Source organism: Heterocephalus glaber, unplaced genomic scaffold (genome assembly GCF_053883595.1).
Source record: "Heterocephalus glaber isolate CG9 unplaced genomic scaffold, H.glaber_assembly_v1.0 deba00001457, whole genome shotgun sequence".
Classification (NCBI taxonomy): Eukaryota; Metazoa; Chordata; class Mammalia; order Rodentia; family Bathyergidae; genus Heterocephalus; species Heterocephalus glaber.
This window is the reverse complement of record NW_028258305.1, coordinates 6,206,381-6,229,068: the sequence shown is the minus strand read 5'-3', so window position 1 is coordinate 6,229,068 and position 22,688 is coordinate 6,206,381. Positions and strand designations below refer to the sequence as shown.

Below are 22,688 nucleotides of genomic sequence, written 5' to 3'. Positions count from 1 at the left end.
GCCTATTCCATCTTATTTCTCTGGGCCATTCTAAGTTTTGTGCTAATTACTTCCTTGCTTTTATTTATAGTATTATCACATCTATATGTGTCCCTAAGTCTTTTTATCTATCCACCCATTCATCTCTTCCAAGAGCCACTCATCCATCCTATTTTGCTTGGGTGTATGAATATGTGCTATATGTACTTGTCCTTCAACTTCTATTTTTCTCATAGCAATTTCATGACATTACTAGTAATTTTTAACACAGATGTATTAAACTTTATTAAAGCAGAAAAAGTGAAGTATAATAAAGTTATCAAATTGCCACATTGATGAGAAGATAATCTCCCTACAGTGATTCTGAAAGTAAAACATGACCATGATTGTCTCAGAGCCTTATTGCACATTCATATATTTAACTTTAATTTAAATAAAAACATTACTCTGGTGATAGGAATAAAATTCAGTTAACAATTTTATATTGACTTTACATAGCTGGTAATTGTTGCTTTCATGTTAAAGGGGAAAGTGTCTCTAAGAATACTGATGACATAAAAAGCCTAAACAATACTGAAATATTTCCTTAAAAGGAAAACAACAACAAATTAAAGAATATCATGAGGTTTTTCTTTTAAGAGATATACTACAAACTGAAATCAGCCCTATTATGTAATATGCTCATTAAAGATGGCTCTTGAAATAGGTAATTAGTCTGACAGTAATACAAAGATATGATTCACCTGAGCAAGTGGTGGAAAAATCTCCTTGCATATTTGCTGATCTGGTCTCTATATTCCAAAATAGTTGTATCCAGCAGTGGTCTTGACGGAGCATAGAAGGTTCCAAGGCTTGCCTCAAGCTGTGCTGTGGAATTCAAACACAATAGCTTTAAAACAAGTGAAACTCCTTTAATAACTACAGAATACTCATGTTTGCAGTCAGTCAGGTTTTGCAAACTTGGATGAAATGTGAGCTTGTTGCAGGAAAGATGAAATGAAAGTATGACAGCTAGTACAAAAACAAACCTGTGTATAAACTTTCACTTAAAGCAAAGCTGACAATGACTCTGAGCAACAAAAAGCTGTCAAAACCGAAAAAATCCATAATGAGCCAACGTCTCATCACAAATGGGTAATTAAAACAGTGACTCATCAAAGTAACACAGTTTGAAATAGTATTTCCAGTAAAATCAACTCTCAGTGTGCTCAACGTTTACTCTCTTTAGCTGAAAGGAGAAAACCTTTTTGCATGGGGAATTGAAATCAGCTGCAAAAATCAGTAAAATTATCTTCAAAAATAATACAAATAAAAAGAGCCAAAGTACAACAGACTATCCCATACAATTTTAGGAGAACACAAGTACCTATGTGATTTCTAAATCCTGCCCTAAAAAACAAGATTCTTGGTTTTGTCCATGTGTGAAAGCTAACACCATGGGAGAAAAAAAGGAGGACTGGAAAATGGGATTTGATAAACAAGGGTACTAAGAGATTAGGGGTATGGGCACAGTTTGTCTACTTCATAATTTTACCAAGACATGCCTGTGGGGCTGTGCTTCCTCACAGAAATACCTAAAGTTGGTAATTACCACAATGGTGAGAGTATTGAGTATTTATGAGAACACTTCAGTTCACAGTTAGACTCCTTTGATTTTTATGCTACTAGCACTAGATTGAATAAACAATTTGTTGTTTAGCAAAACTCTTTAGTTTTTGGCATATTTGGGTTTAGAAATATTAAACACCCCATCAAGTAATTGCTATGGACTCGGCTGAGCTGTTAGTAATTTTTCTTTCATTTAAAAATCTCAAATCTAGACAGTAAAGTAACATGAAATTTAGAGGTATTTTCTTTCAAAGCAGCAGTCATTTTAGATTAAAATTGAATACAGCAATGCTATTGTGAAAACAAGCCAGATCCTCTTGACATTGCTTGTTTTCTTGACAGCATGTTTCGTAGATCTGAAACATTCAAACCTATGTGGAATATTTAGAACTCCCAGACCAGTTATAGGTTCATTAGATAGCTCAGCTTGATGTTTAAGGCAGAAATGAAGATTTCAAAAGATAACCACAACCCATCTACAAATAAAAGAGCTCACTAGGTTCCAAAAGGAAAACAAATTACCATGTCAAATTTGTTAAGACTCAGAATAAATCTCAACAGAGAATTCTGAATGTTTTAGAAATATGTTTTGCAGTCACTTGGAAGAAATGCACATATCTACTTAAAATGTACACAGTCTGATAACCCAGCATCATGCAAGCATTTTAATAGTCTAATATCATGAAAGCTTTTTATTTCTCCACCTCTCCAATATGGTTGCTTGAAACGTTCCTTATTGGGGCAAGGATCTGACAATGCCCATTTGTGTATTCCCTAATAATCTTTCTTACAAAAACAGTACTCTTAAAACATAAATACACTATAGTGCTAGCAATTTCTCAATGTCCTGAGTGAGTCAATATTTTATCTTTTCCATGTTTCTTCTTTTACCGTAAATTTAGGATATCATATAGATTATTTGTATCACTACAGGTTTTCTTTAGGGTCTTTTTTTTTTAGTATATACCAAATCATGAGAGTATATCAATACTAAGAAATGATTACTTGAGATAACTCTGCAGGCAGAAATGTTACAATAATATCCTGCACTCTCAAATCTTTCAGTTATACTATTTATTTTTACTTAATATTCATTGAGTACCCACTATGTGTGAAGCATTGTCCTGGGCATTTTCTTAGTGTGAAAATACAGCAGTCTCCAGAGGTACATCTGGACTACCTCCAAATAATCCATGCAGTTGCTATTCAATAAATACTGATTATGGTACTTCTATAAGTGGAGCCAAGATCCATGATACAGACTTTCTAAAGGAGCATGTTTTTTCTGATTATTCTCTAAAATTACAAAAGCCTGGTGTACTGGCGCACATCTAAAATCCTACTTATTCAGGAGAATGAGGCTGAAGGTTCATAAGTTCAAGTCCAGCCTAGACAACTTGGTGACTTAGCAAAACCCTGTCTCAGAATTTAAAAGGGTCTGGAGATGTAGCTGAATTTGAAGGTGCTGGGTTTAATCCCCACTACTACAAACAAAACAAAACAAAAATAAAATAAAATAGGATTGTCTCCATGATCTGAGGGTTCAGACCCTATTATAATACATACATACATATATACATACATACAAACAAATAAAAAAAGTTACTTACAGAATTCTATCCAAGCAACTTGTTTATTTTGGAAATGTAATAGACATGGAGTAAGAAAATCTATTAAAAATCCACAGAAAATAGAAAGAAAATGCTCCCAGTAAGGACATTTTGACCTATATCTGTCTTACAAATTACCTAGGGACAGTTTCTCATTGGCCATGATATTCCACCATAAATACCACAAAGATATGAAATAAAGATGCAAATGCCAGAATGCTCTCAAACATTTTACATTATGTAAATGAATAACTCATAAAAATGTATACTAGATAACTGGAAAGCTAAAAAGTTCTTTTCTTTTTTTTACTGTCTTATCTCTCTTTTGGGGGGGGGGGGTACTGGGGATCAAACCTTGTGCTTGTAAGGGAGGTGCAAGTGCCACTGAGCTAAATCTTTGGCCCTGTCTTATCTCTCTTTTGACAATAAACATCTGGGTCTCCTATAGGCAAAATTACTTACTGAGTAAAGGTGGGGAAATCCAACCACGGAGCAGGGAGAAGGGTGTCAAAAGCACAAGTTAGAAGAATGGGAACAAGAAAGATCAGCCTGGACTACAATTCTGACACATAAAAAGACTGAGTGCTAAGGACTATTATCTGGACAGATGACTGGTGTGAGAAAAATATTGACGTCTCATGTGAGGAAGGAATAAAGACCTTTGTTTAGGGCCCTTTGTCTACCAGACCCCAAAGAGTATGTGAAATTTCTGATCAAAGTTTGAAATCTGAGCATATTCCACAGGAGCTTAGAGTGAACTGTACAATGACTGCATTGTGAGTCCAACACAAGGATATACAGAAAAGTTGCTTATGTTGACAAATACCATACTATAAATACTGTTTGGGAATAATTATTTGATATCTGATCCTTTCAGTTTTAATTGACTATTAACATCTTTGTCTATCAATCTCCAACAATATAATTTCAAAACATCCAAGAAAATTAACTGACTTAAAAATGTACTTCACATATACACAAAACCCATTTAAGAAATCCAGTCTAACCTTCTCTCTCTGGAGTGAGCCTTTGCCTAAGAAGATAGTTCACAATGGCAGTCATGCTGATAAAGCACTGCTGGCCCAGACTGTCCCAGTTCATGCTGCTCAGGATGTTTATCGCCTCATAAATCTCATCATAGTGAATGTACTGGAAGATGATGTCTACTGGGCCAAGCTGTCCTTGAGTGAGGATACCTGTAACAAAACAAAACCAAGTGAATCTTTTAAAGTACAATGTAGAATAACAAATACAAAGTTAACTTTCCCAAACGGAAAAAAATAGTAATCATTTCTTGCATAAGGATTAGAATTGTGGGATTGATCCCTTTCACAACCAATGTTTGCTATGAAATATCTTAGTACAATAGGGACATATTTTCTCCTTTTAAAATGAAAGAAAATTGAAAATCTTAGAGGACAAAGAGTGTTAAAAAAATTCAGGAGGAGAAGGCTTTCTGTTCTGGATTTATTTTACTGTCTTAGAAGGTTTATCTCATTTGAAACTAATAATTTCTCTGTGCTAAATGACAATAAGCATTAGGGATTTTAAACACATTTCTGTTTTGTTTTTTCAACATTTAAAAATGATAAGCCATAAAATCTCGTTTTCTTCAGCCATTTACTTTGAGCTGACTTGAGCAGGTCTATAAAAACAGAGCAATCATAAAGTTAAAAGAAAAAAATATAAAAATTACTTTGTAAGCTATAAAGTATTATAGAATAGTACTGCAATTCCTTTTATTAGTTTCATCATCACTTAAATGGGTACTTATAGGCTTTACAATTTTTTTAAAAAATACAGTTCATGAGAAAAATGATGAAATTTTTCATACTAACTTTAAGTTAGTATGCACATAAAATTTTGTGCACCATCTAACAGGACTCAACTTGATAGGCAATCTAAAGAATTGCCCTAGCTATCCAAAGCATAAAACTTTACTATTCTCTTCGTGTTGGTTGAATCAACAAAGGTCAATCCAAAACTTTTCATGAACCTCAAGTCAGTCACTGGAAGTCCTCATAAATCAGAGTAGCGGCTTCACAGTAGATATTAATATGTAGGCACTGTGCAGGAAACTGAAAATACCTGAAATCTGTTGATTTTATACTCTAAGCAACATTTATACAAGTAGCAAGACAACTGATCTACTGAGAAAAAAAATTAACACATAATCAAATAATTCAAAAACAATGAAGAAAAAACCTTTAAAAATAGGGGGAAAAGACACAGGATCCAGAAGAGCAAAGATACAGACTTTGTATCTGAAATTATGCACACTAGAAAACAACAAAAAGACATTTCTTAGGTGCTAAGAGATAAACTGACCTAGAATTCAGCCCTTAGGGGTCCAAAATTGAAAGAAAAACATAACAAACCTTAAATGCATCCAGTAACAGAGTTCTAAAATAAAATAGCAAAAATTGACAGAAAAGGAGAAAACAAATCAAATGTACAGTTATAACTGGAGATTTAATGAATTAAGAGAACATAAGAAAAAATGGAAAACACTCGAAAAACACTATCAATGAATTTAACCTAATTAACATTTATAAAACACTTCACTAAACAACAGCAGAATGTACATTCTTTTTGTGTACATACAGAACATCAGCCAAGGTGGAGCACATTCTGAGTAACAAAACAAGCCTCAATATATTTAAAAGTTTTGAAATCATATGGAATAGGTTAGGTCTTCTGAGCACAAGAGAATTAAATTAGATATCTGTAAATAGAAAGATATGTGCAATATCCCTAAATCTGTTTATAACATATGGGCAAAAGAAAATTCACAAGGTATATTTTAAAGTATTTTTGAATTGAATTAAACATATAACATACAAAAATTTGTGAGATGTATGTATAACAGAGCTTAGAAAAAACTTTCTACGAGAGGTCTACAATAAGCCTATTTTTCACATTAAACACCTTGAAAATGAAAAAAAATTAACTCAATGTAAACAGAAGGAAGGAAATAATAAAGATAGTACACAGAAAATAAACAATAGAGAAAAGCAATGAACTCAAAAGTTTATTCTTTTTTTTTTTTTTTTTGGTAGCAGGGATCAAACTCGGGACCTTGCACTTGCAAGGCAGGCGCTGGAACCACTGAGCTAAATCCCCAGCCCCAAAGGTTTATTCTTTGAAAAAACTGAGTAAAAATGGCAAACCTCTGCCTATACTGAGAAAAAATTGACATAATTGTGAATATCAAAAGTAATCACAACAAAACTATAGACAATTGAAAATAAGTGAATAATGTATTAAGTGAATGATAGTAAATAATTTTATACAAGTAAATATAACTAAAATGAAGCAGATTTCTTGAAAAACCCAAACTATCAATGCTCACTCAAGAACAAACGGGTTGGATTTATGGCTCAGAGGCCCGGATGTTCAATCCTAAGCACCACTACCACATTCCCTCCATAAAAGGAAGGTACAGATAACTTGAATGACCTTGTATCCTTTAAATTTGACTTTTTTACAAAAACCTTTATACACGCAAACTGTCTCTCACACACATCTTATATATGTCCAAACACCTTCACTGCTGAATTTTTTTCTGACGTGGTTTTCTATTTTAAAAAAATTTATTAGTACATGTTTTCAGTACACAATGATTACATTCATCTTGGGCAGTTGGTACACATATATAACACATCGTAATTCTTTTTACATCCTCTTCACCTCTCTTCCCTCCCTCCTTCCTCCTTCACTGATGAATTCTATAAAGTATTAGAAGAAATAACATAAAAATGTATACAACTCAAAATACAAAAGAAGTAAATAATTTCTAATTCATTTCATGAGATTAGCATTACTGACACCAACCATGACAATAACTACAAGAAAAAGAAAAATACAAATAGCACCCAAAAACAAGTATAACAACCTTTAATAAAATATTATGAAGTCCAAAAATATATAAAAGAGTATGTGCTATGAACAAATGAGATTTATGCCACAAATGAAAAAAGCATTTAAACATCTGAAAACCAATCAACATAATTCACAATAAGACCAGATAAAAAGAAAAAATATATAATCAAATGCAGAAAAAGCAGTTGGAAAAATTTAGCATACATGTTAATTAGAGAAATAGGCCTATAGTTCTTTCTGGTTGGATCCTTGTCTGGTTTGGGGATCAAGATAATGTTAGCATCCAAGAATGATTTAGAACTACTCTTTTCCCCTCAATTTCATTAAAAATTTTGAGGAGGAATAGTGTTAGAGCTTTCCTAAAGTTCTTGTAGAATTCAGCTGTGAATCCATCAGGTCTCAGGCCTTTCTTAGTTGGTAGTTGTTTTGTTTTTTCAAAATTACTGCTTCAATTTCATTGCCTGTTATTGAATTTGATTGCTCAAGTTAAGTCTTCTTGGATTAGTTTTAGAAATTCTTATGTATCTAGGAATCTCTATGCCTTCTGAGTTCTCTACTTGTTTGGCATATAGGTTTGTGAAGTAGTTGCTAATAATTTTCCGGATTTCAGCAGTTTCTATTGTGATTTCACATTTTTCATTTCTAATTACATTAATCTGTGTCTTTTCATTCCTTTTTTTGGGTAAGATTTGCTAAGGATTTATTTTTTCTTTCAAAGAACCACTGATTCTTTGTACTTCTTTTTTTAGTCTCTATTTCTGCTCTGATCATTTTAATTTCCTTCCTTGTACAAGTTCTGGAAGCACTCGTTTTTCTAAAACCTTGAGATGCATCATTAGGTTATTTGGGCTTGTTCTGTTTTTCTGATTTGGGTATTCACTGCTATAAAATTCCCTCATAGGACTGCTTTCATTGTGTCCATAGTTTGAGTACTGGCATTTTCATTTAATACTAGAAACTGTCTTATTTCTTCCTTAATTTTCTCTTATGACCCACTGATTATTCAAGAGTGTGTTGTTTCATTTCCATTTCTTTTCCTATTGATTTCTAGTTTCACTACACTGTGCTCTGTTAATATGCATAATATTACTTTTGTTCTTTTGCTTTTGCTTAGCCATGCTTTATTAACTAGTATGTGGTCTATTTTGGAGAAAGTACCACGTAAGGCTGAAAAAGTGTATTCTATTGTTGTTGGATGAAACACTGTCTGTATCTGTTAAGACCATTTGTTCAAAGCTTTGATTCAAACCTGGTACTTCTTTGATGGTATTTTGTTTAGTTGATTTGTGAAAGTGGGGTATTGAGATTCTTGTATTGTAATACTTGTATTGATATTTATCTGATCCTTTATGTCCACTAGTTTTATGTCCACTACAGTTTTACACTTGGGTGTACTGTGGTTTGATGCATATATGTTAGTAATTATTCTTTCTTTTTGTTGAATAGTTCCATTAACCAATATATAAATGTCCTTCTTTGTCTCTTTTGATCAGCTTTGGCTTGAAATCCACTTTGCCTGAAAATACAACAGCTATTCCTGCTTTTCTTCAGGTTCCTGTCATGTGGAATATTTTTTTCAATCCTTTGGTTTTTCCAACTATGAATTTTTGTGTTAAATGTGTTTCTTGTATAATTATATTGAATTTTGTTTTTTGATCCATTCTGCTAATCTGTGCCTTCATTGGTGAGTTGAGTCCATTTGCATTGATAGTTATAAATGATAGGTATTAACTTATTTATCATATTAATTTCCTGTTGCTGTTTTACTTTCTTCCCCCTTCCACTTAATGTCTAGCCCTACCTGATGTATTCATTTCATTGGACTTTTTGGTGTGGTTATCTTCATTCTTTCCTTCTAAGATATCCTTGAGAATTTTTTGGAGTGTGGGTCTGGTAGTCATGAATTTCTTTAGGTTTTATTATGGAAGTATCTCACTTCTCCATCAATTTTGAAGGATAATTTTGCAGGATATAACAGTCTGGGTTAGAAGTTGTTTTAAGAGCTTGAAACATTTCATTCCACGTTCTCCATGCTTTTAAGGTTTGTGTTGAGAAATCTGTTGTAAATCTAATCGTTTTTCCTTTATAGGTGGTTTGTTGCTTTTCTCTAGCAGTCTTTAGGATTCTGTTCTTGTGCTTTGTTTCTACTATTTTAATTATCATGGCATGGATTTTTTTCTTTTTCTGATAATGGCTATTCAGGGTTCTTATGCTTCACTTATCTTTATGTTAATTTCTTTTTCTACATCTGGAAAGTTTTCAGCTATTACTTGTGTGTAAACAGGTTTTATGGCCTTTATGCTGTCTTCTGATTTTTTGCTAATTCGCATTAGTCTTATATTAGTCTTCTTTGAGTCATCTAGAAGCTTTTGTTTCCAAATTTCACGTTGTCTTATTGATTTTAAGGTATCTCTCATTAACTGATCATTGACCACAGCCCTAGCTCCATTGTTTATTAGCGTCTTTTTTGGCTTCACTGATCATTTATTTCATTATGATCATTAGGTAATTAAAATATCTTTAAATTCTCCAAGCACCTTACAGAACTGTTTTATATGTGTTGGTACCCTTTCAGACCTATCTGCTGTGTAACATAAGATTTCCTCTCCCTCAACGGCCCCACACCAATTTTTGGGGTGTTTGGATTTTATGGAAGGACTGTGTTGCCTTCATGTTTCTGGATTTGTTTTGGTGCTGGGGTTTCCAAATTCTTTGGCCTAGTGCTCCTTTCTTCAGGATGAGCGACAGTGTTATTTATGACCCCCGCACCCCACCCCCAGCAATCCAACTATTGGCATACAGTGGCATACAGAGAAAACCAACTGCTGGCTACTACTATGTTACTCGATCTATGGTGGTAAATTCAACAACAACAATGGCATCAAATGTCAACTGGACCTTGACAAACCCTAGGAACCACTAGTGAACAGCCCTTTACCAAAATAAAGAGGACTCTGATTTTAGGGAAGATAATTAGGCTCCCTTTATACTGACCTATAGTAATTCAGAGAACTGATTCCTGCTGGATGTTGGCAGCAGGGGCAGGGCTCAAACATATCACTAGACTATATGACTTCGCCAGGACTGCCCCCTCTTACAATTACTCCCACTGAACCTGGCCTTCCACAAGAGACTGCAGGCCCCACGATGTTCCTGGTCTGAGAATAGGCTTCCTAGGGGAATCTCAGGATATCGCTATTTAGCTCTGACCCTCACCAAGCCTGTCTCTTAAGGCTGTCTCTCACTCAGTCTTTGGTATGGTAACCCTTCAGTCCTGATGTGAAACTCTTTGCCTGGGCATTGTTCTCTCCTTAAACAGATTGGTTGGTCTGTTGCTTGTCAATTCTGTTGCCCTGTGCTGTGCAGGACTCAGGGACTAGAGGTAAAACATGCTGTTCCTGGGTCCTCTTGGCACCAGCACAGTGCCCAGCAAGTGGCAGCCACTGGTTGTGGGACAAATGGTTCCCAGATCCTCCTGGCACTGCCACAGGACCAGGCAGGTGGAGGTGGTGATTGGGGTGAGGTATGTAGTTCCCAGGTGTTCCAGGGCCTGGCACAAGGCTCTGGCTGGCAGTGGCATCAACTGGGGGCAGGGTGCACACTTTTCAGGTTTTCCTGGGTCTAGCATGGGGCTTTGGCAGGCGGCATCACAGTGGCTAGGGATGGGGAGCGTATGTTTCCTTCACCCTCCTGGCACTGTCATGCAGCCTGGCAGGCAGTGATATCAATGGGGGAGGGGGGCCTGTCATGATTATGTAGAATAATTCAATGGAGAAAGGATATTTTTTCCAATAATTGGTGTTGGAACTGAATATTTATAATAAAGAATCTCAAACTATACCTAATATCATATGGAAAATACTAACTTGAAATAGAGCATAGACGTAAATATAAGAGCTAAAATCATAAAACTTCTAAAAGAAAACACGGAAGAAATCTTAATGACCCTGGGTTAGTTTTCTTAGGACATGAAAACTACAAGTCATAAAATAAGTTTATGAATTAATTTCATTAAAATTAACACCTAAAAAAAGAAGAAAATTTAAAACTTCTGAATTTTGCCATGTGTGGTATCACACGCCTGTAATTTCAGCACTCTGGGGGCTAAGGAAGAAAGATCACAAGTTTGTGCCCAACCTGGGCAACTTAGTGACTTAGCCACTGTTTCAAAATAAAAAATAAAAAAGGACTGGACGTAGCTCAGTAAGAAAGCCCACAATACAATAAAACAATAAAACAAAACAAAACTTCTGTTAATAAAATGAAAAAGTAAGCTATAGGCTAGAAGAAAATATTCACTATACCAAGTATATTACAAAAGTCTTGTATTCAGAACATATGTTTACAAGAACTCTTATAAATCAATAATCAGTAAACAATTCAATTAAATTTGGGCAAAAGATTTGAAGATATTACTTCATCAGAAAAAACTAACAGTAATAAACATATTTAAAAGATGTTCAACTCCAACAGTCATCAGAGAAATGGCACACTCACTTGAAGGGCTAAAATTGAAAAGACCATTAATGTCAAGTGTGAGTATGTGACACAATGGGTATTCCCATAAATTGCTGATGGACATGCTTTTAAATGGCACAATCACTTTAGAAAATAGCCTGTTTTTCTAAAGTAGCATATGTTCCAGACATTATTTGTAGTTTTTTCCCAAGAGAAATGAAAACATGTATCTATATAAAGACTTTTACATTTTTAGTCATTTAACTGAAGCTTGGAAACAACCTAAATGTCCATCAAAATGTGACAGGATAAAATTATTGTGATATGAAATACTACCCGTATTAAGAAGGAAAAGTTTATTGATACATACACTAATATGAAAGATTTTCACAAATTAATGTGGTGTGAAAATACCAAGACACAACAGTGTCCATCATATGATCCTGTGAAATTCTATAAAATACAAGTCTAATCTATAGTGACAGAAAGCAAATCACTGATCATTAGCTTTGAGGGAGGTAGGGATTAACAACAAACATCTTTGGGAAAATGTTTTAGGATGAAGGAAATCTTATATCTTGATTGTGGTGGTAAATCATGGGAGTATTTATATTTAAATTCACTGAACTGTACATTTAAAATGGATATATTTATGTAGAGTATACGTCAATAGACTTGATTTTTAAATCCATCATCATTCTGTTGTGAAGAAGAAGAATGGTATCTGGAATAAAAGTTCATTTTAAATAAAAGATCCTAATTTCAAGATGATTAGGCATCTAATAAAGTACCTGACATTTCTTTCCAACAATAAACTACCATTGATCACCATTTATGCAAATTATAATATTGAAATAACTCATTAAAAGTAACTTTTGATGAAAATATATATATTACAAAGTTCCTAGGACAAAAGTCATACTTCTGGCTTTTTACAGAGAGAGAGAGAGACAGATACACACACACACACACACACACACACACACACACACACACCACATCACCTGCCATTTTCAAATTCTATGAGGATGTTAATTCTGTTGTTTAACATTATCACTTCATTATTTAATACCTTCCTAACATTGTAGGCTCTGTGAGAACATGAAGGGTCACTCCAAGCAGACAGCGTACTATTACCACCATCATGGAAGAAGAGAGTGGGAAGGAAGCTATTTTAGTGCAGCACAGCTAGGAGGAAGAAGCCCAAGAGGCAGAGTCTGGCTGATGCACCACTAAGGCATTTCAAGTTAGAGAATCCATGACCAAATCTGTACCATCAGAATGAGTACTCTGATGAAATTCTAGTATTAATGAGGCAGGGGGATATGGGAAAATTGGAAGGCTAAAGAGTATAGATAAAGGGGTTCTACTTGATCATGATAAAATAGAGGAGGTTAGAGAGTATTCTAGGATGAGTTTTGACTTAGAGATTTCACCTGAAGTAATATCCACCAAAATGGAACATATAAGAGGAAAACTAGGTTTGGCGAAAGTAACAATGATTTCATTAAAAGTAGGTTTGAAGAGGGCTGGGATTTAGCTCAGTGGTGCTGCTGCCTGCCTCGCAAGTGCAAGGTCCTGAGTTTGAGTCCCAGAACCAAAAAAAAAAAAGTAGGCTTGAGGACAGTGACAATGACTTCATGACACAATGAGTCTGAGAAGTAGCCAGCAAGCCAAATAAATCTGTGGATATGAAGTAAGGAATGATCTGGGCTAAAGTCAAAGATAGAAGAGTATTTTAGTCTATTTTCTTCTACTATAATGGAATGGGTAAATTATAAACAATGGAAGATTATTCCTCTCATGGTTCTAGAAGCTGGGAAAACCAAAATAAGGCAGCATCTGGTGAGGGTTTTCTTGCTGTATCACAACATGGCAGAAATACAAGTGAACATGCACAAGACAGACAGGAAGGGTTGGAATAAATTTCTAGCAAAACACTCTCACAATAATGGCTTTCATCCATTCATGAGGGTACAGCCCTCATGGCCTACTCATCTCTTAAAGGTCCCACCTCTTCATATTGTTAGAATGGCAATTAAATCTCACCACGAGCTTTGCAGAAGAAATTCAAACCACAGAATATAGCGGAGTTAAAAATAAAACCCTCAACCTGTAGAAGAGACAAAAACTAAAAATATAACCCTGGAGAGCCTCAGCATTTTTATGAGTAGGCAAAAGAAGATTCTAAATCAATGATGAGATTTTGCTTTCAGGGACATAGAAGGCAAATATGACAAGAGTTCTACGACAGGGAGTTGTCAGCAACCACCAAATACTTAAAAGTCATCAAGTGCAAGACAAACATATTTATCATGTAGGAAGTCAGTGGTGACCTTTCCTAGAGCAGTTCTAACACAACACTTCAGACACAAACCAGAATACAGTGCTCTGGTGAGTAAACGGAAGTGAAGAAGCAGAGAAAGTCAGTGTTCACTACTATGTCAGTAACTTTGGCTATGAAAGAAAAGTGAGCATATGGATCAATAACAGGGGAAACACACAATGAAGAATTGGTTTTCAAGGTGTGGCTTGGGCCTGTTTATCTGCTAATGTAGCAAGATTCATGGGGGATGAGTAAGATGACAAAGTAAAGGTGTTCAAGGGAATGTTGTGGGATTCACAGGTGATGCAGTGGTGGAACTAATCACAGACAAGAAGAAGATTCATTTTTCTGTAACTTCTGAGAAAAAGACTCATGATAAAGGTTAAGTGGTTGAGAGGGTGGAAAGGTGCTGATAAGCTTAATGAAGCGCCAGTTAAAAAGTAAAAGCCTCTGTTGAGAAAAGAAGCTGATCCTGTGAGTTAAAGAGCAATGAAGGTTGGAAAAGGTTCTGAAGAGAATGAAATATCTCAGTAGCACAATTAAGGCCTCCTCCTTTCTAATTAACCTCAGTCTATGTATGTAGAAATATAAGATAATGACTGTCACATAAAGAATTCTGAATAGTGTACATGCTGCTTTATATAAAGCAGTGTTTCTTGGCTTCCTAGTAGGAGCTTGACACTTCTAGTGCTTCCTGAGGAAGACATGTATTTGGAATCTTCTAAATGTTGTAATACTCAACATTTTTTTGTGTGATCTCTGTAAGGACTAAGAATGGAAACTCTACCCATGGAACAGAGTTTCCTTTCAATGTTACACCAACTGACCTAATCTAAGAGTCAAACTCCAAAAATCTTAGCATACTGGCATCAGTCACTGTCATGTTTACATATGACCTCATTCTATTCTAAGCTATGATCTATGATCTATATTTACAATTTTAAATTGCAAGTTACACCTTTCATGTCAAATTTTCCAAAGACTTGCATAACAAGCAACTGAAAAAAAGAATCTCATAAATGCTCCCTAGTGGAAAAACTGCACATGCAACTACCTGTTTACATATGCAGTAACTTGAATTATACATGAAAATTCCACATGGATGCCCAGAATCAGCACTGTGTTAACTCAAGAAGTATATTAATTTTTGGATGTATTTAGTAGCAAATCATAAGAAAAATCTGTTCTTTAAACTGAGTTTTCTTTTTTAAAAATTTAGCTAGTTGGAATCTACTATTTGAAGGAATCTACTATTCCCCGGAAAAATAATTTCATATAAATATTAATTTTATAATTCGTTAAAAATGAGAAACAAAGCCTTAAAAATTCTTAGAAATCAATTCCATATTTAGATCTTTTAAAAAGCCTAGAGTGCAATTTCCCTATCCTACAAAACTTAGGTCATACTGAAAATAAAATTTAAATGATAAATGTCAGTTGCAGAAGTTATCACCTTTTTATTTGAATGCTTTGACTTCTATTGGATAATTCTCTTCCAAGAGACCTTCTTGGGAAAAAGAGGTGACAGCCAACTCATTGCCTAATTGATTTAGGAACAGTGCCCAGGGAGACAGTCCAATTAAGTTTACAAGCTGGCAATTAGCAGGAAGCCCTCTAAATCCCTACACTGAGAGCCTGTTTACTTTAGTAAGAAGGCAATGTGCTAGAGATAGGAAGAGAAAGCTGTCCTTTTTGCAAATCTGTTGTGAGTAGACCCACAAGGGAGGGCTGAAGAAAAGCTAGGTGTATGTGGGCAGACGCCTTCTGTTTGACAGGTAACTGAGTAATTTAAAGAGTGAGAGGGACAGACAGAGAAAGAGAAAAGGAACGGGAGAGTGTATGTGTGTGTTTTAACAGACATGCAAAACATCAAACACCCACTTTAATTAGTGTTGTGTATGGAGACATACAACTGTTAAACATGTAGTTGGGCAAAGTATAACTGGATTATCTCATAATAAATGACACTTCACAGATTTTTTTCTTGCACAATTATTAACATTATGGATTGATTTACCTGCATATTTCTTATGTAGAAGGAATACAGGCCATACATTAAAAGCATTACATCTTATAGGTTAATCAAGTCATTTTCACTGGGTTTTTTTCATGTATTCAACTTCAGGGACAAGTACACTCATATAAGAACAGAGTAAATGGAAAGGTATTTAACGAATACCACAATGCCTTTAAATACTGTGCAAGAGGCAAATTTATAAGAGGTTTTAAAATATATTTACTTTTCTATCTATTCAACTTGCCATAATGTGTATTAATTAGAATTTATTTTTTAAAACTTAGGTTCTCTCTGGATATTAAATTATACAAAAGTATCCGGAATTGTTATTGCTATTTTAGGACATGTGATGATGTAATGCTACAAAAAGTAAATGAATTAGTATAATAAAATTTCATTTTAAAATTTCTTGGTTGAAATGAGCTACAGTAACATATAATTTTGTAGATACTGAAAAATCCTTTTCAATATTTGTATTCAAAAGGGAGATAAAAACAAAAAGTTAACACAAAGAGCTTTAGTAAATTCTAAGTATCTGCTTTCTTTTTTTACAAAAACACTTGCTTCATACAGTTCTACACAGGGAAGCAACAGTCACAGATAATCTATAACAATTTTTATACAAAAAGTGTTACATTCCTATAGCACAGTGTTTTTCAATGGATGTAGGAGAAACTTTTAAAATATTCACCTGTTTCTTAAGGAATGCTTCAGTAGGACAGTTTATTTTAGAGAGTATCAATGTGAAAGTTTGTATTTTTCAAACATCATGATGGTCAGTAAAATTTCTAAATTCTTTAATATCTTTTATTCCTTTGACATTTAGAAATCATCTGCAAAGGCTTTCTAAGAAAACTATATGAATGACAAATACAAAAATATTCCGAGAATGGTTTTATGGCCTTAGTTATGTCAATATCACCAGTAGTATACTAACTTACCAACTTTCTTGACTTACCAAGTTTAAACAAAAGCACACCTAAAGGTCCTCTGTCAAACATGAGGAAGAGGCGATTATAGATGTCCTTACTTTCAGGCTTCTGGGAAACAACTGGAGGAGCTATCCACTTCATTTGAACAAGACTGCTGGAAATATCAAAGAATTTACTGAATTGAAGAGTCTCCTTGGGTAAGCGGTCTTCAGCTAAGAGCTGGATATTAATAGGGGACAGAGCCATATCAAAAATTTGCAGCTCCCCTTGGTTGCTGCCAACAAGCAGAATAGCACCACTTGGGTGGCAGCTTATTAATGAAGGCAAAAGTTCAGCCTGGGCCAAGAGAGTCACTCTGCGGTGAGCTTCATAAAGAACTATTGAAGAATCTTCACAGCCCAGAATCAGTTTGTCTTCAGCAACATTTCTGCAGCAGCTGATGGCTTTTGATCTTAGTGGTATTCTGGTGACTGATACACAATGGATTTTGTTCCGAACACATTCATAGATACAGCTGTCAGCCATGGGTTCTTTGTCTACACTGATGGTATGTTCCACTGTGAACACCTGATAAGGCTGTCTGGCACCAAAGCAAACATCCAGTGGATCCCATTCTGTGCGAATAGAACTCAGAACCTATAAGAAATGCATCAAGACAGACTGGTTTTTCTTCAGCTGTCACATGCCATACTTTATACTAATTCAGAAACCCACCAAAGACTATCAATCACCACCTTAAATATAAGCAACATACAAACCTATGATAGTGTATATATAGCACATATACATCTCATTTAGAAGACAGATAAATATATAAAACATGGCTACAGGAATTATACCATAAGATTTTAACTTTAACACTTGGCTTTGGAAAATCTGTACATCATTTCAAGTTAAATATGTTCTACAATATATAAAAACCAACGAGTAGGGCTGTTGGGCAGAATAACTTCAAAAGCTAGAAGTTAGGAAGGATAAAGCAAGGATTTTAGAGGATTAGTTAACCTCCTTATCATTTATCACTCTTCCCAATTCTGAAATTACTAATAAATTAGTTATCAGAATTATATTTCTAGTTAGTAGGGCTGGATAGGCAAAGAAAAAAAAAACAGAATTGTGTCAACAGTCTTATGGAATTATTTTGCTATTAGAAAGGATATAAAGGATTGCTAAGTATTTACAAACAGAAAGAAATGATGTACTGATTTTAAAATAAAAGACATTAAGACCTAGTAAATAATATAACTTGTCAATATTAGTGAAGTAAAACTTGAAAAACATCTTTAGTGTACAGAAGAAAGGCTACCTGTCTATAAGAAACACCAATGTAGAACAAACAATAAAATCACAGGTCGTTCACTTTATTCATATATAAATGATGGGAGACCAGTAATAAACAGGATATTTCCTAACATTTTGTCAGAAACTTTAAAATCAGATGTAGAAACATTAAATAACATGTGATAAGACTTCATAGAACTGCACACAAAAAATACATGCAAAATTTCATTAAATTTGACTAAGGTCTGTGCCTAAGTTAATAGTATTAAACCAAGCTTCCTTCTCAGTATGAGACAATGTACTGCAGTAATACAGAAGATTACCACTGAAGGGAAAGTACACAAAGAGAACTTGTTATACTATTTTAACAATTTCTTGTGAGTCAAATGATTTCAAAACTAAAGGTGGTCTAAAACAAAATGTACATATAGCTACATTACAGAATGCTGAATTGGGAAGAGGGATGGGGGTTGATGTGCCTTTTTAAAAATTCATTTACACATCACCACCAACTTAATCTTTTAAACCAAGTATGTTTCATTCTCCTGTTCAAACTTTTCAATGGCAAACCGGTTACTAATGAATCAAAATTAGTATACTTGTCTGATATGCAAAATACTGTAGGACCCATATTCAACTCCTTCCTTCCCATATAACCCTGCTGTTCATTATGGCTTGTGTCTAGATGTTCCCCCAAAGCCTCATGCAGTCATAGGTAGGGCTTTTTCAAAGGTGGCTGAATCTGTAGTGTGTGACTGATTTATGGTGCAATGCTAGGATTAAGGGTGCTAGGATTAAGGGTGGTTGAATACATTATCAGTCCACTGATTGGTTTGGTACCACCTCAATACCAGTAGTTTGGATAAAACATAAGGGACAGAAAAGAGGACTGTCTGATTCCTTCTTGCTTTGCTATGTTCTGCCCACCATGAACTGTTGCCATGTGACACTCTGCCTTGGAGCCAGCCAATTATGGACTGAAACTTCTACAAACTGTGAGCTAAATAAACCTTTCCCCCTTTACCTTTGGTTGTTGGGTATTTTGTTGCTGAGAGAAAAGTAACTAAGCTTATTTTCCTTTTTTCCTCCAGTAAATATCTGTGTCTGAGTAGTGTGCCAGGTATTGATCCTGGGAATATAAGTGAGTATATCCTCTTCTCAGGGGGACATATGCTTCAAGGGGGAAAAAAGTAGTGTCTTGTCCTAATCCACTGAAAGGGTTCATGAGTGACACACCTCTAATAAGAGATACAGAGCCAAGGAAGAAACATAACTAAATTACTTAACCAGTTCTATGTGACATGAGAGGCTTCAGTTAGGAAGACCCAAAGACCCAAGGAAAACTACACTTTATGCTTAGGTTTGATAAAAATGGACAGTTGTGTAGAAGTATGATGGAACAAAAAGGAGATATCATTTAGTGGTAATGAACTGGAAGAAACTTGGAAAGGCCTGATGTTTTGTGTGTGTGTGTGTGCCTGTCTGTCTTCATTTCTTTCTTCTAGATAGAGGGGAGGATATCTGTCACAAAAGGGTCTTGTGGCATACTTTCAGGGGAGGTAGGTCATATAATTATTTCTATGGTCTTGGGGAAAAGATGGAAGAAGGTCAGAGAAAGCAAAAGTGAAAGCCAGAGAGATCTTTCTGCTTCTGGTGTTTTCTCAATTTCCTTCAACATAAAATATTCAGTCTACCTCAAGTGCCAGATTTTGGGGTAGCATTTCCTGTACTCAATCATACTGTATTACCCAAAGAGAAGGCAATGATTAACAAGTAAATATATATATATATATATATATATATATATATATTTCTTATATGTGTATGACCTAAGTACTGTGAAGTAAAACACAGCAGATTAAGTGGCTGAGGCGTGGCAGAAGATGTCAGGACAGGCCTCTCCATTAAAGATGATCTGAAAGACAGGGGAACCATAGTCATCTGGGAGAAGAGTGCTCCAAGCCTCTAATATAGGAGCTCTGTGGGCCTGATGAAGGACCCAATATGGCTAGAGGAGGAGGAGCAAAGTAGAGAGTAGTGGGATATAGAAATTGAAGAGTAGAGGGAATAGTGAGTAGTAGCTTGTAGAGCAGTAAGGACTTGACATTTTTCTCTAAACAGGTGAGAAGCCATATATAAGTTTTAAGCAAAGGAAGACTATCATCTGACCTGCAAACTCTAGTTTTAATCTCCTCCAGTCTCCCCTCACATACTCTATTCTGAATTTCAACTAAAACCTGCCCTCATTTTCCCAGCTCTATTGCTTCATTTATATTCTTTGTCTGAAATGCACTCTTCAGTCACAGAGACTCAGTTTTTCCTACCAATCATACTTACCCTTAAAGAACTAGACTAAAAGTATCCTTTCAGGTTTTCTGGATTCCTTCCAGCTGGGTGACATCTTTAATCCCACCTCCTTATCCCCTTCTAGGCCCCATCTTGGCCAATGCCTCTTGTGATATTTAGTCTTCTATTTGATTCTGATGTTTAATCATATGTCTTCATTTTCACTACAAGCTTAAAAGATAAACTGTCTTGTGTATTCTACACCTTTTTTTTTTTTTAACCTGTGTAACACAAGCCCAAAACTGTGCTGCTGGTAAGCACATAATAAATATTTTAGAACAATGACTTTTGAAAAACAAAACACTGTAATGCGGATTGAAATATCATACCTTCAGAAAGCTTAAAGTTTTGTAAAAAAAAAAAAAAAGAAAAAAGAAAACTGAGAGGCCAGATAATACCAAGTAGACCCTGTATTCTCACACAGGGACAGCCTGAACAGAGGCTCAGCCAGGTGGTAGTCTTGGCCTGGAATGAGTTAGACCACAGTCCCGGGAAAGAGTCTCAAGCTTCCTGTTTCCAAAAGTTTGTGAGATCTTGGCTAATGGGCTCAGTAGATTCTTGAAGAAAAAGGGAGAAGGGAATAAAATCATGGACCACATGTTACCACCTTACTGATGATGTCAATCCCAGCTTACTCTAAAATGGTAGCTAAGGTCACAGAATAGCTTGCTGTCTCCCCAACTGTCTGTGTAATTATGTGATTATATATGGGTAAGATTTAAGCAATTAAAATGTTTTGTACAGTATAGTTTAAAAACACCATGGATTAGGGTATAGCTCAATGGTAGAACACTTGCCTGGGCCCTGAGTTCAATCCCTAGAAAAGGAAAAGAAAAAAAAAATTTCCATAAAAATTTAAAGATTAAAAAACACTTGGGCTGGGGATTTAGCTTAGTGGTTCTGCCGCCTGCCTCGCAAGCGCAAGGTTCCAAGTTCGAGCCCCAGTACCAAAAATACCCCCCAAAACAAAAAACACTTAAGATGAATAAGTGTCAGTAAAAAATAAACCCACCATAGTAAATAAGAAAATAGGGTACTGTGCTACTCACTTTCCATACACTGTCTTATTTAATTTTTTCAATACTCCAAGGTTCAGTATTACAATCTATATCCTAGAGTTAAGGAAAATGAAGCTCAGAGAGATGGTTTAAATTGCTTGCTCTTGGTCTTAAATAATAGATTTGAAGTTTGAATCTAGGTCTTACTCTAAACACTCTAAAGACTCTGCAGGGCACACTGTCTAGCAAGCACAGGTAGTTTATAACTTTATAAGACTAAATCAGCTTTTCCTCTATATGATCTGAGAGAAAAAATGAAAAGTACTGGATATTTAGAACCTTAAGAGTTGAGGAAGGATCCTTGAAGAGGGAAGAGTTGGAAAAAGGTAAAAGGACTAAAAACATAAATTATGCAACTCATAGGTGAGAAAAAAGAAAGCTTACGCTGAACTGTTTTGTCAGGTAGTGAATACTAATAACAACTTTTCTTTGCATGACTGAGGAAGTTTGGGAGGGAGTGTCTTCATAAACTGACTTCTTTTAAAAATGCCTCACTGTTGGATGGATTGAGTTGTACTGAAAATAGAGAGCATGCTTTATAAATGGAAATGGAAAAATATCCCTAAAATGAACCAAATAAAAACAAAACCATCTTCTCAATACAAAAATTATACAAATATAATTTGCACAAATATTGCTACTTTCCTTTTTACCAAGATGGCGCCGAAGGCAAAGAAAGAAGCTCCTGCCCTTCCCAAAGATGAAGCCAAAGCAAAAGCTTTGAAAGCCAAGAAAGCAGTGCTGAAAGGCATCCAGAGCCACAAAAAGAAGAAAATCCGCATGTCACTCACCTTCCGCCTTCCCAAGACACTGCGGCTCCAGCGGCAGCCGAAATACCCTCGGAAAAGCGTCCCCCAGGAGAAACAAGCTTGACCACTATGCCATCATCAAGTTCCCCCTGACCACAGAGTCAGCCATGAAGAAGATAGAGGACAACAACACACTCGTATTCATTGTGGATGTCAAGGCCAACAAGCACCAGATCAAACAAGCTGTGAAGAAGCTCTATGACATTGACGTGGCCAAGGTTAATACCCTAATCAGGCCTGATGGAGAGAAGAAGGCCTATGTTCGACTGGCTTCTGATTATGATGCTTTGGATGTTGTCAACAAAATTGGGATCATCTAAACTGAGTCCAGCTGGCTAATTCTAATTCTACTTTGACATCAGTTCCTTCTACGATGTTGCAT

At 35.3% G+C, this 22,688-nt stretch overlaps 1 protein-coding gene and 1 pseudogene across 11 annotated transcripts in view; one reads left to right on the top strand and one right to left on the bottom strand.

The window, feature by feature from the left end:
* Wdpcp (WD repeat containing planar cell polarity effector) overlaps positions 1 to 22,688 on the bottom strand; it is a 406,541-nt gene that overhangs the window by 267,822 nt on the left and 116,031 nt on the right. For all 11 annotated transcript variants that reach the window (XM_087216012.1, XM_087216011.1, XM_087216010.1 and 8 more), the window contains 3 exons: positions 16,839 to 17,448; positions 4,205 to 4,393; positions 723 to 846 (listed from right to left, as the gene is read on the bottom strand). In XM_087216012.1, coding sequence (XP_087072138.1) covers positions 723 to 846; positions 4,205 to 4,393; positions 16,839 to 17,448 — 923 coding nt within the window. The remainder of the gene's footprint in view (positions 1 to 722; positions 847 to 4,204; positions 4,394 to 16,838; positions 17,449 to 22,688) is intronic.
* On the top strand, positions 22,140 to 22,670 carry LOC106009834 (large ribosomal subunit protein uL23 pseudogene; annotated as a pseudogene).